The 17541-nt window shown below is 41.6% G+C and overlaps 1 protein-coding gene across 1 annotated transcript; it reads right to left on the bottom strand.

Annotated features, from left to right (window-relative positions):
- Positions 1-929: 929 nt before the first annotated feature.
- Positions 930-17541, bottom strand: alg6 (ALG6 alpha-1,3-glucosyltransferase). Its single transcript, XM_079158525.1, has 14 exons — positions 17402-17541; positions 16974-17058; positions 16511-16600; positions 16206-16294; positions 15671-15753; positions 15041-15105; positions 14143-14328; positions 12931-13066; positions 9132-9217; positions 7615-7699; positions 7307-7377; positions 6039-6107; positions 4370-4562; positions 930-2227 (listed from the first exon to the last, which is right to left on the bottom strand). The coding sequence occupies exons 1-14, from the start codon at positions 17481-17483 to the stop codon at positions 2030-2032; spliced, it is 1518 nt and encodes a 505-aa protein (XP_079014651.1). The 5' UTR covers positions 17484-17541; the 3' UTR covers positions 930-2029.

Here is a 17541-nt window from a genome sequence, read left to right on the forward strand (position 1 = left end):
ATTTCAATGACATGAATTCACAAAGAGGCAGAAAACCATCACATTTGAGAAGCTTTTTACTTCATAATTCTCTTAAATTGATTATTCAAATGGTTGTTGATATTTGCAGCTTTTGATCGTATCGAATGATCTTCCTCGGCAGATGAGTTGCCCAGTTGTCATTTTCTTTAAGTGGATTATTCATCTAATCGTTGTAGCACTATTTAATCTGAAAAAGGTAGACCAGAAGTTATTGTTTTGAATGTATTGATTTAATTTACACCAGATGTATTAGTCGTTTCCCTGTATTATACTACTAACTTACTACTAATATTATTGATTTTTCTTTCCCTTTTTCCCCTTTTCAGAGGTTGGAGGTAAATTCCCATTTTCCGCACATCTTTCTAAATGAACTGGCATGACTTTATAGAAACGCATGTAATAGAAGGGCAGACCAACGCCTTTGCACCACCTCTAATCGGCCCCTTGTGTTCATGTCCTATTGTAGTAACAGTTAACTCAGATCTTGGGCTCCTATTTGTCCCCGTGTCTCATTACTGGCTACCGGCCTGGAGCCTCAGATGCACAGGCAACCCTCACTGACCTGATAACATTTATAGTTGTAATGGATTTTTTTATGCCTGTCATTAACTCGCTCAGAGATTGGAGAAAGAAATTGCTTGTACCTTTTTTTCTGTGGTATTTCAACTTTATAGCATTATGTTCAGATATGTCACCTTCCATCATCTCTTTTTAAGGCCTGTCCCGTCGCTGGTTTTGTTTTAAATGAACAGGTCTTTTGTGCAGGGCCCTTGTAGTATCTAGGACTTGTAATGAATATTTAATGATGTTGAGTAAAAGCTTTGAAAGATATAATTTCTGTCCAATTATTGGCTCTGTCTCTGCCAGACTGTTAGGGGTGATTTAGCGGACTACTTGGTAAATGTAGACAGTTTATATGAAGCTGCTCAAAATTAAATCATTTTAACAATGTGGCAATTAAACTGGTGTTCACTTTCAAGTCATTGAGGATTTTTATTTATTTTCACAAAAACGAGGTTTGTACAAAAGAACTTCAATGCTGGATTAAAAAATATATACAGTAGAAAACCGTAAAAAAAAAAAGTTCTCATGAATTATGATCAACAGTTAACGCTAGACCTGGGACCAGTCCCATCCGGTATGCGTTTTAATCACACAACACAAAGAGTAGGTACTGAGGGTGGACAAAATAACAGGAACACCCTACAATATCATTAAGTCTAGCACTAACACAATCTATGGCTTTAAAAGTAACCACAAAATGTAATCAACACCTCTCCTCGTGGTCTTAACCATAACTAAACCTTTCAACAGGTGTTGTTATTATTGTGGCCGCCCCCTGTAGCTTTAGCATACAGACACAGAGCTATCTATGTGAAGGCTGCACACCGCTTGTCTACTTGTGATTGTTTGATTAGCCAGCAATACTGTGGTTTGAAGAGTTAAGTTTCATTGATCCAAGCAAAAATTCCAATTTAGATATGGTAAAAGAGGAGACTGATTTCCTGAATTTATTTGGTCCATCTGTTCGTTTTTTTATGTCCTCGGAGATGCCATTCTGCACACTAGTGATTTTTCGGGGCACAATATCCCTTTAAGAAGCATTTATGTAGGGCTGTATCTAATGATTATTTTCCTTAACGATTAATCTGCAGATTATCTTCTTGGCTAAACATTTGGTCAATAATCATTTGGTCAGTAAAAATGTCAATTTTAATTTCTGGGAGCAAAAGGTGATGTAAAAAAAAATCTCGTTTTGAGCAACAGCCTAAAACCAAAGATGTTCAATTTACTATAATGCAGGAAGAGCAAACAGATCAATCTCAGAACCATCAAACATCTGTCGTTTGTTCTTGAAAATCCTTTTGATTATTTGCATTGGGGATACAATGGCCCGAGTGAAAGCCTTTATGCACATTAAGAGCAGACGTAACCCGCGGTGTAACACTGGCTTCCCTAAAGCAACATGAGCCAAAAAAAACATGTGCTGTGCATATCACTGACTCCATCAGTTGTTCTTCTTCTGGCTCTTTCTGCTAGGTGGCTCGCTGAACTGGACAATATTGAAATATATAAATGTTCCCAAGAAGTGCGCGAAAGCAGTAGAAGACACCAACACAGGAAACAAGTCGGGTAGATGTGGTGGAGGAACCAGAGCGACAGTCACGACGCTCAGACCAGCCATGGCCGCGACGCTGATGTAGAACTGTAACACAGATGGACGGAGTGGTTATCAACCGATTCAAATGAGCACAGGGACTCGAGATCAGATAGTGCGAGTTCATAATGAAACAGTCAAAGACTTCACAAACCCGGAATGAGGGGAAATAGCTGTGGTCAGGTGCTACTTTAGAGAGACTAAACATTAGCTTGACAAAAAAGATGTTGACTTATATATATATATACATATATATATATATATATGATTTTAAAAGATGTGGAGGTAATACAAGTTGCATTATGTCAAGCAAACAGCATTCTTTAAGTTTGACCTTTAGGGACTAACATTTAGGATATCTCAGCCTCTGTACATTGCAGAGATTCCCCTTTAACGTAGACAACTCTTTGCAGAATCGCTTATTTTGTGATGACTGAATTAATATTCCAAACCAGAAACTGTTCCTCGTAAAAAACAATGAAAATGACCGGTCGCCTTAGGCTAAGAACAAACTATTAGCTTTCCCTTCAATTTTAAGTGCAATTATAATGACAGAGCTCTCAAATGACATTGCCTATTTATCCCTGGATGACTTACATCAAATTGTCCATTTGAGAGTTGCTATAAAGTATCATACCGCCGAATAGCAGATTTGAATTAAGGCCGACAAAACTACTTTTTTACAGAGTTGCAAAGAGAACTGCCGGTGAGCTCATTCACGTGTCTATTTGGGCTTTATGAGCTCGAGATAAGTTGGCAAGTAAGATGCAGGAAACACCTCGGGTCCACACCCGCCCTGCCACCCTAAACCCATGAAACCTTATCGTCGGCATCGGGGCTCGCTATTTACGCTGCTTGTGTAAATAAATATATCTAGGCAAACCTGTGTTAATGACGCGCGCTATAAAAAGACACTTTCTCTTAATCTCTGACACCCTACCGGAGCCCCTGTCGCTAAGGGGCTGGCGGTGCAGCCACTTCAGACGCTGTGGAAACTTAAATAAGTGATAAATAATTCTTCGCCTGGCAGCAGCTTTCATCCCCGGACAGCTTACACAACTTACAGCGGCACATGATATTTATTTATACAGTTGGGTAGATCTCCTCACACGATTGCAATTTAGGTCTTGTGCCTCTTTCAAAGTACAGGCCACCTGGGATCTTAAATTCAGCCCCCGTCTTATTACAAATGCATCAGCTGTGCATCCTCCTTCACCCACGTACAAGAGCAGAGAGGAACTATTAACTGAACCAAGCAGCAATATCTACACTTTGTTCACTAAGCCCGGGCCAGAAGCAAAAGGAAACCATGCTTTAAACTGAAAGCCCATGTGTGTGTGTGTGTGTGTGTGTGTGTGTGTGTGTGTCTGTGAATGTGTGTAGGTTAGAACATTTGTGATTCTGGCGACTTCTAGTGGTAATGTCAGAAAAGACACTGTGGTAGAGGGAAACGAATGCCAGCTGACCTACTAACAATGAGACTAATGGGCTGAAGACATAGATTACACCATTTTTTTTACTGGGATGGTCTCTAAAAACAAAACCTCATGGCATTAGAATAATTTAAAAGATGCTGTAATCAAATCGATATTATGTGCATAGTGGCTTTAAAATGACTCCTATGTGCTGCTTACGTTGTTGGAAAAGAAAAAGATGATGACCTACAATACTGCCTCCCCTATCTGTGTTAATAGGTATTAAGTAATCTGCATGACCTTTATTTTATTGGCAGCCAATTAGAGCTGCAACCACAATGACATAAATTACTGCCTACTGTACAAATCCTTGGGATTGCAGACCGCAACCTCTGCAGCTTGACCTACAAAAAATACCCGATATATACCACGAAATCACATGTGTGCTTAGTTAATATTGCCCCCCCGAGAGGACAATATTGTTTTGACTTTAACAAGACTGGGGACACAGTCTTTGGTGAAAATTGTGCTTTTTTGGGGGGCCTATGAGTCAGATACAGGCAGCAGTGTATGTCTCTTCATGCATTATAACTTATTATAATAGCAAAGACAAAGTTGAAGATTTGCTGGTCAAAAGGCATCGACAGATCAAAACCAGGGTAGATCTGAAAACAAACTGAAGGAGAATGTTTTGTAGATATGCAGGTTACACATATCCATTGCTTCAACGCCATTAAAAATGACTACATACAGATGGCTCGGACCACACACTGACCTTCCATCTTACAATCCGGGCCAGGTCCAGTCCGGGCAGGCAGAAGAGCAGCTTGCGGTAGGCTCCCAGTCTCAACTCATCCTCTGAACAGTGCTCCAGTGGAGACAGTAGATAGATGCTGAAGAAGAGGAAGGCCAGCGAGGTCACAACGTAGGGCACCAGCAGACCGTCCTTCAGAAACAGAGGCAGCATGCTGCACAGAGGGACAAGAACAAGAACAAATAGTGCATTTCATGTTTAGAAATGAGGCCTTTTTGCAGATGTCAATGTTAGACCAATGACTCTGAACTGAGTAAGCAGGGAATGTGTAGCTGGAGCTGTGATATGCACACACACACACACACACACACAACAGATTATGCAAATATATTTAATTCATATATGTCCAGCAGTATGTTCTTATGTTAAGTATCATGTTTGCTGAGGAAAGGGCAACAGTAAACCACATAGCTTCTAACCAGCATGGCCTGCACAAGCAGTCCGTCCCCTGAGGAGAGAAGGCTCTGACATTCATGCCAAGATTATCTTAGTTTATCTTAGCAGAGGGGCACGGACAAGAACAACAGTTGACTCTTAGTAAATCGCACATCACCCCAGCTTGTAAAAACCCATCCGCTCACAAAGAAACGACTCATTCAGATTTTTACTGCAACAAAAAAAACAAAAAACTCCATTCAGCAGATAAATGTTTAACAATCTGGAAATACATACTTTGTCAATTTAAAAACAGACTGGCTGCATTCTGTCCCCTTAAAATTGCTATGGTTGAGCATCCATTCAGCCAATTGGGGCGAACAAAAGATGTATTTCTTTAAGTGGAGTCTGTAGAGGATGCAGATAATGTGAAAGTCCGAGTCAGACTGTACTGAGAAGCAGCTACAGAAGGACCTCCTGTGCCTACACAACACACACTTAGACAACAGGCATGCAGACTATGCCGTGTAATCCCCAGATATCCTTATACTAAACCACACGCACAACAATTAGTGCTGCCGGAAGAATTTAACAACAGCTGGTGAAAGTCAGACAGAGCATTTGCAGCACTACTTGTCTTTTCCATTCATGGTCCTCAGCTCAACCCACATCCATGATCCTTTTATCTCTTGAGTGTCTCATTTAAAAGTGGACAGTGGTGAGAAATAAAGAGGGGTGCTGCATTCAAGCGCTGCAGTTATGTGGTGCACGTCAACTTAGCTCCCAGGACATCACACAGGTCAGTATCTTTCAATCTTTCTGCATTTTTTTTGTCTTCACTAATAGCAAAAGATAACTGAAATAATTCAGCAAAGGTTAGTGCAAAGCTACTGATGGTTGCATGGACCATTATTAAAGGAATAGTTTAACATTTTGGGAAAAAGCTTATTCGCGTCTGATTGTTTATCAGGAAGTCACTGTGCCCAAGCATACAACCATACCATGCCTTATTTACACTTTAGATTTTGGACAGATTAAACAATAGAATATCATTTATTAATAACTGATTAATTGGCAGATTTTGTGGTTTCCCCCTTCTTCCAGTCTTAATGCTAAGCTAACTCATGAGCATGGATCCCAACCCCCAAAAAGAATTTAGCTTATGCACTGAAAAGCAACAGTAGATTCCCTCTGATATAAAGAATAAGACCCAGGCCTGTATCCATCTTCTACCTGTGTTTAGTTACAGTCTCACCTGAATGTAGAAGCCTGCAGGAACCAAATAACCATCAGGGGGAGGTCACTCATCAGGAGGCAGACGGGCCTTGAAAACATCAAAGTTGGACATACCCACTGTTAAACACACTCTGCAGTAAGCACCATTGAATAGCATTTGGCATTAAGACAGGGAGTGATGTTAGGTCGCAGCTGGATGTGAACTGATATCATGTGTGTATAATATTAAAGCAACTGACCCGATAGGACACCCACATCAATCAATTATTGGCAGTCTCTCACAAGGCAGTCAAGTGTTTTTTTTTTTTACATTATCTTACATCCTTATATGCTTTTTACTGGAACTGCCACGGCATGTATACATACAAATCCAAGTATTCAAATTCATCATTGAAGACGTGAAAATGTTTTTCCAAGAAGCTCAGATGATGACTTCACAGCACGTTCGGTTTAGTGAAGGCCTGTGAGTTGAACCTGGCTGCCTGCGTCATTGCTAGCCAGCGCTAGCTGTACACTGCTCCGAGGGGGCCACTTTCCACCGGTCCCCGAGCCCATAATTACAGAGCCAGTGCTCTTTGGCGATCCTGTTACAGCCCAATAATTGATCCTGCGCAAACAATGCCCAGAGCTGCTGCCTGCCATTCTTTCCTAATCCCTGTACGTGCATTACTGATTGATTGAGGCGGACAGGTGGGAGATATAACTCAATAGTTAATAAAGCAACAATCTACCCTAATCTAGATTAATAGAAGAGCCCAGATCTAGGAACCATTCCCGCGCTGTCAGATCTTTGCCAGGCTTCACTTTGTACCTACACCTCCATATACATATATGGAGGTGAATGGTAATGAATCACATTTTAGGCTTCATTTCATGCTGACATTTGCAAGTCCTGCATTTAGTCCTATCACGACAATGGAAGCTGGCAGGGCTACTTGTGTGTCTGTGTGGCACAGAGTATGATGACGGAGGTGAATAAGCCGTCAGTTAGCAAGTCTGTACTTAAATAGATTGTTCCCCTGCAGAGAGAGGAGCACAGCAGGAGGATGATGTCACTTTCACAGAGCGCGCACATATTCAACTCATTAACAATCTGCAGGACATAAACTGCGATCTGAAGTGGGGGAACGGGCAAATGGCTCCTTTGTGAGCAGTAATTAAATCTATACTCGTGAATATTTGAGGTATCGCTACAAGATATAAAAAGTGACTTTGATGTCACATCACTAATGTCGAGAATTCACCAAGTGAGAAGAAAAACCTGAGAAGTATTACCTCTGTACTTACAAGGCAACCAAGAGGATGGACTTCTCGTGGACTTGATAGGAGAAGAGGAAAAACGCCAGAGATGAGTTTGCCTAAAAGTGAGAACAACCACTGTTGAACAATAATACTGGATAACATACTTTTTAATAAAGGCAGGGAAGGCAAAATGATGATGTATGAATGGACGCATCAATAATGTTCACATTGTACTTATTTTAGATTATTTTAGACATGAAATGCAGAAAGTTCTCAGATTAAAATGATTGAATTACAGATATTTGAGTGATTGGTGAAAAGAAATGCTTTGACATCAGTTAGATGCTACTAACCAAGGCCAGTTTAAACTGCCAGAAGGTGGGCTTCGTCAATAGTCTGAGGCTGGATGGTAGGACTGCCAGGAGAGTGCAGGCCAAGCTGAAAAACAACGCAAAACAAGAATTAAGGTCATCTCACATCAGCATACTTAAATGCATAGAAATCCTCAGTGAGAGATGAAGATACTGCAGCAGGAAAAAGAATGATAAAGCAGAAGACAGGTCAAGTAATGACAAAACATAACATTCCTTTTCAGTCAGTGGCACTAGATAATCTGACTTTGATGTAACAGGCAAAACAAAAGGTCAAACCAAAATCCATCATGGATCCAATGGATTCATCTTGCTGTGTTTTGGGGGGTTTTTTAGACACCGCCTGCTCCGCAAACTAAGACCTCTGCTATGTGGGAAATGACCAAATACTGGCCCCTTCTGAGGGTTACAGGCCTTAGTTTAACCCTTCAATTGTCACCTGCTGGGGGTGGAGGCACCGGAAGAGAGTGACTATGTGTCAGTGTGAATGTGAATGTGCTGAGAGGTGGAGCAGCGAGTTAGTTCAAGGCGTGAGGGCAACAATGTGTTCGTACTACGACACAGACAGATGGACAGAGATAATGATCGTTGTAGATTGACAGAGATAGTGATAGCGGTCCATAGATAGCAGTGCGGGACCAGTAAGTGGGTATTTAGTGGGTATGACAGCGAGTGTGTTATGTGTGTGTGTGTGTTATGTTTAGGGCAGGGTTTTGTGGTCCGGAAGGACATGGATCACTTTTCACAGCTGATTCATTCTATGTACACAGTATGCTCACACCAGAGCATTTAGCCAATCCGCTCCCCGTGCCAAAAAGACAAGAGTGTTTTTCATTTGTTTGAAATGCGCTACAGTCAAAGAAGTCCAACTTGATCCCCGGACTTAGCAGTCTGGAAGAAACGTGTCCATGCTGCGAACATAGGACTCCTAAATTTAGCGTGTCGGGTTATTTAAGCAGGCTCCACCATGACACAACTGTTTTCTCATCAGGAGCGGACAGGCTCTCAGCTTTTAGGCAAAATAACTTATCCGAACACTTCATGGGAGGCTCTGAGGGGTAGTGGGCAGAGAAAATCCAGTTGACTGTCGTGACGGTCAGTGTTTACAACGTCGTCTCCCCCGATAGTATGGTTAATTTGTCTCTTTATCATCTGATAAAGCACATAATCCATAAACATTTATTTTAAAGGAAATCAGGTTGATTTACTCTGCTTCTATATATGTTTAAAAAACATGTTTCTATCTCCTCTTGTCACCACATTTCAAAGGCAGCTGTGACTTCATGTTCAGAAGTTCCTCACAAGATGTTTTGTTAAGGAATGATTTAATTTGCACCCGGCTGGATCACGGTTTTCATTCCCTTGGGCGACCACTGCTTTCCCAGAAAATTAAAAAGGAGCAAAAACAAGAGGCAGGGGAAGAATAGACACAAAACCATAAAGCAAAAGAGAGGAGGAAAGATGGAGAACAACGTTCTAAACCCTGTTAGATCGATTACCTGAGGTACATCTGGGAGTCATTGGACAGAATGGATCTGATCTTTATCAGGATGTTCAAGCAGCACCACGTGTTGGCCACCTTATCCTGTTCTCACACACACACACACGCGCGCGCGTGCGCGCGCGCGCGCGCGCGCACACACACACACACACACACACACACACACACACACACACACACACACACACACACACACACACACACACACACACACACACACACACACACACACACACACACACACACACACACACGCCACTTGGTTAAATGAGAAATGATGTCAAAACATTTTTTTCAAGTCTTGATGCCTGTGTACAAAAAAAAAATACTCTGCGTTCCATTTGAAGAGAAAGTACATAAGTGGCATTGCTGAAAATAATTATTTCCCCATTGAAAGTGCAATAAAAAAACATTCCCCGGAGCATTCCAGAGGGACATTTGTACGTAACCCTCCGTCATAAATTGACTCCCCTGTCAGATAGAGCACGGGACTTATTTGCAAACTTGGCGACCCAAGGTCAAGTGTCAAACCAGAGTAGTTTCTGCATAACCAGCAGACAGGAACCAACCACAGAGCACTACCGGGAAATACTATACATGTCAATATGTTCGACAAGCCTCTATGTCATTTCATTTATTACATGTATTTTAAACCATTTGACTACAGTAATTTGCTGAAAACAAGGGCTGCAACTAACAATTTTATTTATCAAAAATGAGCCAATTATTCCCACAGTGAAGTCTCTAAATGACTTGTTTTGTCTGACCAATAGTCCAAACCTACAGATTCAATCTACAAAGATGTACAACAAAGAAAAGCAGAAAAGCATCACATTTGGGAAACTGAATACAGAGATGATTTGGCTTTTTTTGCTCTGCTATCTTGTTTGTAAATCAGATCTGAATATGGAAGACACGTTACAGCCTTCTTGTGGTTTATAAGAGATGAGGAGGGCGTTGCTGTGAGATTCAGTTGATTTAAGTGCTTCAGCAGTTGTGCAGGGATCAGATGATATGGAGGCCCAGACCACCACTGTTCACCATGATATCACACGTCACAGAGACGGCGTGCGTAGATCGGCTTTATGATTCTACTGTGAATGGTTTGAGTGCAAGGCCCTGTCTAGGAGAAACTATTTCTGGCCTCCTCCCTCCCTCCTCTGTGCTACAGCTGCTCACAGCACAGCTGTGTGGATCTGAAGGCCGCCCGGTCAGCAGCACTGGGCCGTCCAGCGTTGTGTTGTCTCAGCCCCATCCCTGTCTCTTTCCTCTTTGCCTCCCCGCTCCAAATAACCGCCGCGGGAATGTTCCTGAACGCCGCCTGAGGGCAACACATGAACGGTGGGGGGAGCAGTGCGGCTCCTTCACCTATAAGCTGGCCTGGAATTTCACAGGGAGAAGCATTTGGTGCCATTTTTTGTGAGCAGGCAGCAACGTGAGACGCCAGAATGCAGCTCAGTGGGTAAACTTACAACTGCTCCCGCCCTGAAGCAGCCACAGCCAGCAGTCAGCAGCCCACCTCTTCCCCACCTCACCCCTTGTCCAAAGCTTCTGCTTACGTGCACAATTTCACAATTAGTCCGGGACGACTCGACTCGGCAGCCTCTCGTGCTGTCGTCACAGGGGAGTATAGTGTCTCTCACACCCTGTGTATTATGTTTGCATCATTTCGTTGAACAAATACTGCCACAGCGCATGCTGCCATCTGCTCCCCTGGTAGAATTTTCAATTACTTCTCACATCCGTGACACCTTGCGGTGGGTGCCACCTCGGGGACCCGGGACAAGAGGAGGGATACGGGCTTTCAGAAATGAGAGCTGCAAACTTTGGCCTCTGAGCTGTCAGTCACACATGCAAGCACAGAAATACACACCGTTACTTTACCACCGCTCCTGCCATGACAGCTCTTAACACGGCCAGCTGAAGTCTTTCGCTGTTCACAATCGCTTTCTTTTTTTGAATTAATATCATATTCCCTTTCTCTAAGAGGCAACGACTGATTGACCACAGCATACGTGTGCGTGCTCTGAAGCAGTCTATCATACTTATATGCTTTCCAAAGATAAAGTCGGCATCGGGCAACAGTTGTCGGACGTGCTCCGATACGCTATTAAAATGTAGCGTTTGCCCCACTCTTCAGTCCATAAGGCTAGAACATGGCTCTGCTATGAAGTGCTGAAAACAGCCAGGCCATAAATTATTTAGATTTATCTATATCCTCCTACTGTACGTCTCGAACCCCCCAACACCTCCCAGAGATAGAGTGAAACTGATCTCCTGACCTTTCACCATTTTATTCCTCTGTTTTCTTTGATCCTGCAGGGTATCCATTTCCCACCGGCTAAGCAGTGCCGGGTGGAGGGAGTTCAGCGCGCTGAGAGTAAATGGAGCCGTGTGTACGGCACGAGGAGTGCCACACTGGTTGTGTTTGACTTTCATTCACTGGTCAAAGCCCTGTGCTGTAAACTGTTCAAATTTAAAAAAGGACTACAACTTCTTAGAGAAATGTCACTTCCTAGAAAACAGACATCCCATAATATCAAACAGCCTTTCTCTCTTTAACAGGGTTACAATTTAGAATGATCACTGTGTTACGTCTTGAAACAACACCACCTTTCAACAGATATTATGTTGACTTGAAGCCCGTAGATACCACCTCACAGGCATTTAATTCACACTGTTACTTAAGCAATACACTGATATCAAAAGGAGCCAATTCATCACAAACTGATTGATTGAAAGTTCAAAAATTGTGAGACACGGTCATATCAGGAGACCAGAGCTGAAAGTAAGCTCTAAAGGACTGTGTGAACTGATTGGGAATGAAAGGGGGGGGGCTAAATCTCTAGCACTGGTCATTTTGTCTTTCAAAACAAACATGTAATAGCCTAAACCCAATATCTCCAAATAATATATTTATGGAAAACATAACCAAATGGTTCCAATACAGCCATTTACAAATAAAAGAGTTGATAAACAAACCGTTATTACAACCACAGAGTGAGTGAAAGTAAAAGAAACTCATCTGCTCTCCAGGAGGGGAAAAGAAAAACACAACCCTTGACCTTTTTGGACCCTCCTCCCCCTCTAATCATTTATGTGTCGCTTACTTCGATGTATGAATAAAAGCACTGACTTCTGTGCATTGTATTTAGTTAGCAAATGTCCTGCAGTCTTGTATGCCTAAAGAGCAGCCACAACCCAACATCAAGCACATATAGTTATTGATAGCAACACAGCACCAGGCTCTAGGTTAAACCCACTCATACAGTAGGAGCATCTCTGTTGGCTCACAAATAACAAAAGATGGGAGCACATATATTCTATCTTGGAAGCCAAACAAAAACCCCACATGTTTACTGACTTTTTTATGCTTTTGATGGTATTTTGGAATCTTAGGACATTTGATTACTATAACTACAGTCCCATTTATTCATGATTATCTTACATTTCCCTGGGATACACATTGTTATGCATACGATGAAGAGGAGGTTAAACATCTGCACCACCTCAAGGGCAAGTAAGGCTTCAACGAAAACTGACACAGTAAATTTGCATGTGACCCGTATGAATCATCTGATCTCCGAGCCATACTATCAGGTAGCCTATATATAGAGTTGTACTGATCTATCAGGAGATATTATCTTCTTCCTCTTGTTTCTTTAAATGACACATGGGGATTGTGAGTAGCTATTCTTACATGCTTGCATGGATAAGACTAAGAGTCTCAAAGAAAAGATCGAGCTTCTCAGACGTGGATCTCAGGCCGACCTTTCATTCCAGAAACTCTACTGTACCTCAAACAGGCCGCGAGCCACGGGAAAGATCCTCCTGACCACCTGCATGGCGTGACCGGGGTCAGACAGGAAGGGCAGCCAGCAGAGGGCAAAAGTCACCAACACCGCCGAAGCAATTCTCACCAACAGGAAGAGCCTACATGAAGAGGGTCACAAAGTGCAGGAGGTACAGATATGCCATCTATAATGAAGAAATAAATACGTCAATGTAATAAAAAATACAAACATTGACATGAGCCATTGAGTTTATCTTCGTATACTTAAAAAAGAAATGTCTACATTTCTGTCTGCAAGTCCTAAATTTGGGACTTGACCCTCGTGCTGAGGAATGCAGTGAAAGCCACGCATCAGCTGAAAGTCTTCAGTGTGGGTCAGGCTATCTCGTCAGCTGTAACTGTGAAGCTGCTGGTTAAGTTGCACACGCAGCATAGCTGAGAAGTTTGGGCATGGCGGGAGCGTCATCTGGACATATCTCTCCCCGGCCCTTCTAATCCCGCTCTCCATTTGCTACTAAATGCCCTTGGTACATTGTTACTAGATAAACAGACCCTGGACACACTGGTAACAGCATCCAATCTGATTACCTCAGTCATTCTGCGGCTCTCCTGAGGACACGGCTCGCTTATAGACGGACATTACGTATCTGCTCTGAGCACTCACCTCGCACTTGCGGAGTGACAAAAACAAGATAAGGAAACAATGACATAGTTGAATAATTACACCTTCTCAAGACACAAAAATAACCCTCTATACTAGCGGTTGCTTTATTGAGACATAAGTGGTGATCTTAACTAATTGAGTATTTTATACATTGACGTTTGACTGTATTCTACTTTCTCTTCTTTCAAGAAGGCAGTAGATGAAAATGACAAATCCGTTTTGCTGCACTCCTCCTTGTTTCTTTCCTGGCAGTTCTCACATGATTCATTCTTCGGTCACACTTTATTGTCAGTGAACTGTGGCTTGAACTTTTACTTCTGCAGTTACAAGCGCACATGGAAAGATTGTGGAGCATCTTATATAATCTAAAAAGAAAAAGACAATGCTGATTTCATGATAACAATCACAATCAAGAGGGTGCGAAAACCAGTTGGCAGCGAGACAACAAAAAAAAGGTAAAAGTCAAAGAGACGTGGTTGAAACATGCAGTTTCTGCCACTTCAAGTGATAGCAGTGAATGATAAAACACAAGACACAAACAAACAGACTCACCCTCGCCCCATCAGGCCCAGTTTGACACTCTTCCCCAGCAGGTAGCAGAAGAAGGGCAGAGCGTGGTATAGCTCCATCTGTTTGTAGTTGAGAGCCAGACAAAAGGCCACGGAGCCCAACGCATCCCAGCCCAGACCCAGACCCAGAGCCCCCCACAGGGCAAAGCCCAGACTCACTCCATTGTACCTGATTGGGTTAAGGTCAGTGTTGTGGTAAACGGGACAAGTGGAAGGAAACAGCTCAGTGTGCAGCAGCTGATCCTGGGTCAGTTCAGTTGCTCAGTTTACTCATCAACTCTTTTATTGTTGCGTTTGTATCTTTTTCTAATTGTTTTATAATTGGATCATGATATGACAGGACACTGCAGACATGAAATAATATATCTATACCCCAAAATAAATTGTACCCCAATATATATTTCTTTCCATTTAATCTCAAATAAAGGAGTGATTCTATGAAAGAAAACAGCACATTTAATATCTTATAACATAAGATATAATATGGATATCATATTGTTTTTCAATATAATTTAAGTTGTAAGCAATCTTGTCTAATGTAGCTGTGGGGCAAAATGTCCAAATATTAGCTTTATATTGCCATTCAGAAGACACTCATTTGGTGGTACACATCTAAAATAATACAATTCCAGTTTTCAAGTTGCTCGAAATATTTTGAATCATTAAAAAAACATATTACATTGTCAATCAATACAACATAAAGAGCTACAAAACAATGAGAAAATTACTACTACTACTACTACTACTACTACTAGGATTTTAAAGCCAAGCTTTTCAACTTTGAAGGTCAATATTTCACAGGAAGTCATCAAAGCAAATAATAATGATATCTCATATTACACTGAATGAATGGTATTAACGAACTTGTACATAAAGGATACTGGAAATGTCCGTAGTCAATGAGAATTAGGCCGGGGTAAAGAAGGAAGCAGAACACAGTGGACACCTGGAGAAAAAGAGCATTTATTAGCTGTTAGAAGGTAAACGTAACTAAAATCTAACTGCAGTCCAGTTAAAACTATACGATGATGCATTAAATGTTATGTTTCACAAGTTTGAATCATCTGATAACATGTGCAGACTTTATTGCGTGACAAATCAAAATAAAGTAAGCTGTTCTGTTATTCAAAGTGCCTGTCCCACTGTGCACTCAACAAAAGGCAATGCATGCTGGGATACTGTTCGAGTGCTGCCTGTTTACAGACAAAGCTGGTATATGTCTGTTGTAGTTACCAATCTTGTAATAACTGTTTGATCATTTAAGACACAATCAAACAATTTGACAAAGATCCCTCTTAATTGATTGTACTGTAAATGTATTCATAACTTCCTGGAAAATGTAATGGCATCATATTTTATTGCAATAATGACTTTATAATTCCTCAATTTGGATGAGCAGCACTGTAATCCGTTTTAATAAGGGTGCGCTCCCCACACTAAGAGCAAAATGTGGCTCGTTTGGGTCTTTAGCTGAAAAAACAATTAGATGTCATGTTAGGCAAGTGTGTTACCTTCTTTTTAAAGGATCCATCGGTCAGATACAAACAGTATAACACCACAGCTGGGATGAATATCATCAAATCTGCCACCAGGACTGAAAGAAAACAAAGAACCATATTATATTATAAGTAACAGGGTTCCAACACATTTTCCATTTCACAATCCAAACCTTTCAGGAGATTTTTCCGCGGAGGAGTGTGCGTTCTGGCCTTACATTTCTCAGTCATTAAGCACACTCTGGCCCGTACTTTCTCACACAGTGGTGAACATTTTGGCTGCGCTGGCTGCCGCGCTGCCATGAAAAGCACTCTGCTTTTGTGATACTTTTTTTTTTTTTTTATTCAGATTTTTATATTGTAGAAAACTGAATATGGGGCTATAATGTGTACACACCAATCATTTTCCATACTCTTTTTTTTTTTTTTTTCTAAACTCATACAGACCTGGAAATGACTAAAAATCTAATTCCATCCCCTTCCATGCTGCATAGGAACCCTGAAGTAAGTAAATTAGTCTTTAGGTTGAGGTAGATCCTGGTTACTGTACCTGTAGCTCTCATGAATAACTTGTGCGTTGGACTTTCATAACCTCTGGATTTGTGAAGCTCCACCCATTCAGGGTTTATCCACTTGGCTCTGCAGGAATATATAGGTATAGTATAACAAACTCATAGTATAGAAATTATAGCATCCTAAAAAATAAAGCCTAAAATTACATGCAAGCTTTTGTATAGACAGTAGAATAGAATACAGAAGTAGAAACTAACATCATATGGAAACTCTTTTAACATTCATGCACTGCAGCAGAGATGTCCTTTATTACATACTCTCTAAATAACAAAAATGACTTACACGTATGCACAGATCAGACTGTGGTAGGCAGTCAGAGGCGGGTAGTCAAGACCCCAGTAGTTCAAGTCATTCTCAGTATTGTTGAAGTACCTGAATGAGTATAAAAACATGTTTATTTATATCTGAAACTGTGGAAGTGTCAGACAAATAGGAGGGAGGACAATGGAGGGTGCAGCCATTGATGTAAGGTTATTGATCCCTTTAATGTTGTTATGGTGCATGGTGCACACTTTACTGTTATATACATGCAGTTTCAGCTTTAATTTTGTTACTTTTTGGGTGTTTTTTGGGGATCTTTTCGTTATCCCACAGCAGATTTACATGAGTGTGTTTTCAGTCCCATCATTACAATTATTTCCAGTCACTGTCAAAGTGTCAAAAAGAGCTCATACTCTTTCCAGGTGGCTGAACGAGCTCGGTTTTCTCAAACTTGCTCCACTGAGTAAACAAACTTCAGACTGACCATTCCTGGAGAGGGAGGTTGTAGGTCACTTCTTGCCAGTGCCTTTGAGCTTCATAGTCGCCAAACATGGGAGGTTTCCCCGCCCCTGGAGAGAAATCATTCAGTCTGATGAATGGGAAACTACACCAATGATTGACAGCGCTTAACCACACACACATACACACACACACACACACACACACACACATACATACACACACACACACACACACACACACACACACACACACAAACACGACTGACTGGCCAGCCATGTAGATGCTAACCGCTAACAGCAACACTATGATAGGTGAAAAACAACTTTCTGGCAGTATTCTATGACAAATGAAATGAGCTACACTGAAATAAACAGTGGTGTGGCAAAGAAGACTGTTGTGACTTCTCTGAATGGTGCAGTATGTTAACGTTAAACTCCACACTCTTCCTACCTGAATATGAATTTAAGGAAACGCCCCATCTCACAACAACGCCGAGCAACACACAAATTGACACGAGACTCCACGTTTGCATGACTTCGACCGGTAAAATTAGCTAAAAGAGGAGAAATACAAGCTAAAAAGTCGGTTGC

Source organism: Pholis gunnellus (genome assembly GCF_910591455.1).
Source record: "Pholis gunnellus genome assembly, chromosome: 4".
Classification (NCBI taxonomy): domain Eukaryota; kingdom Metazoa; phylum Chordata; class Actinopteri; order Perciformes; family Pholidae; genus Pholis; species Pholis gunnellus.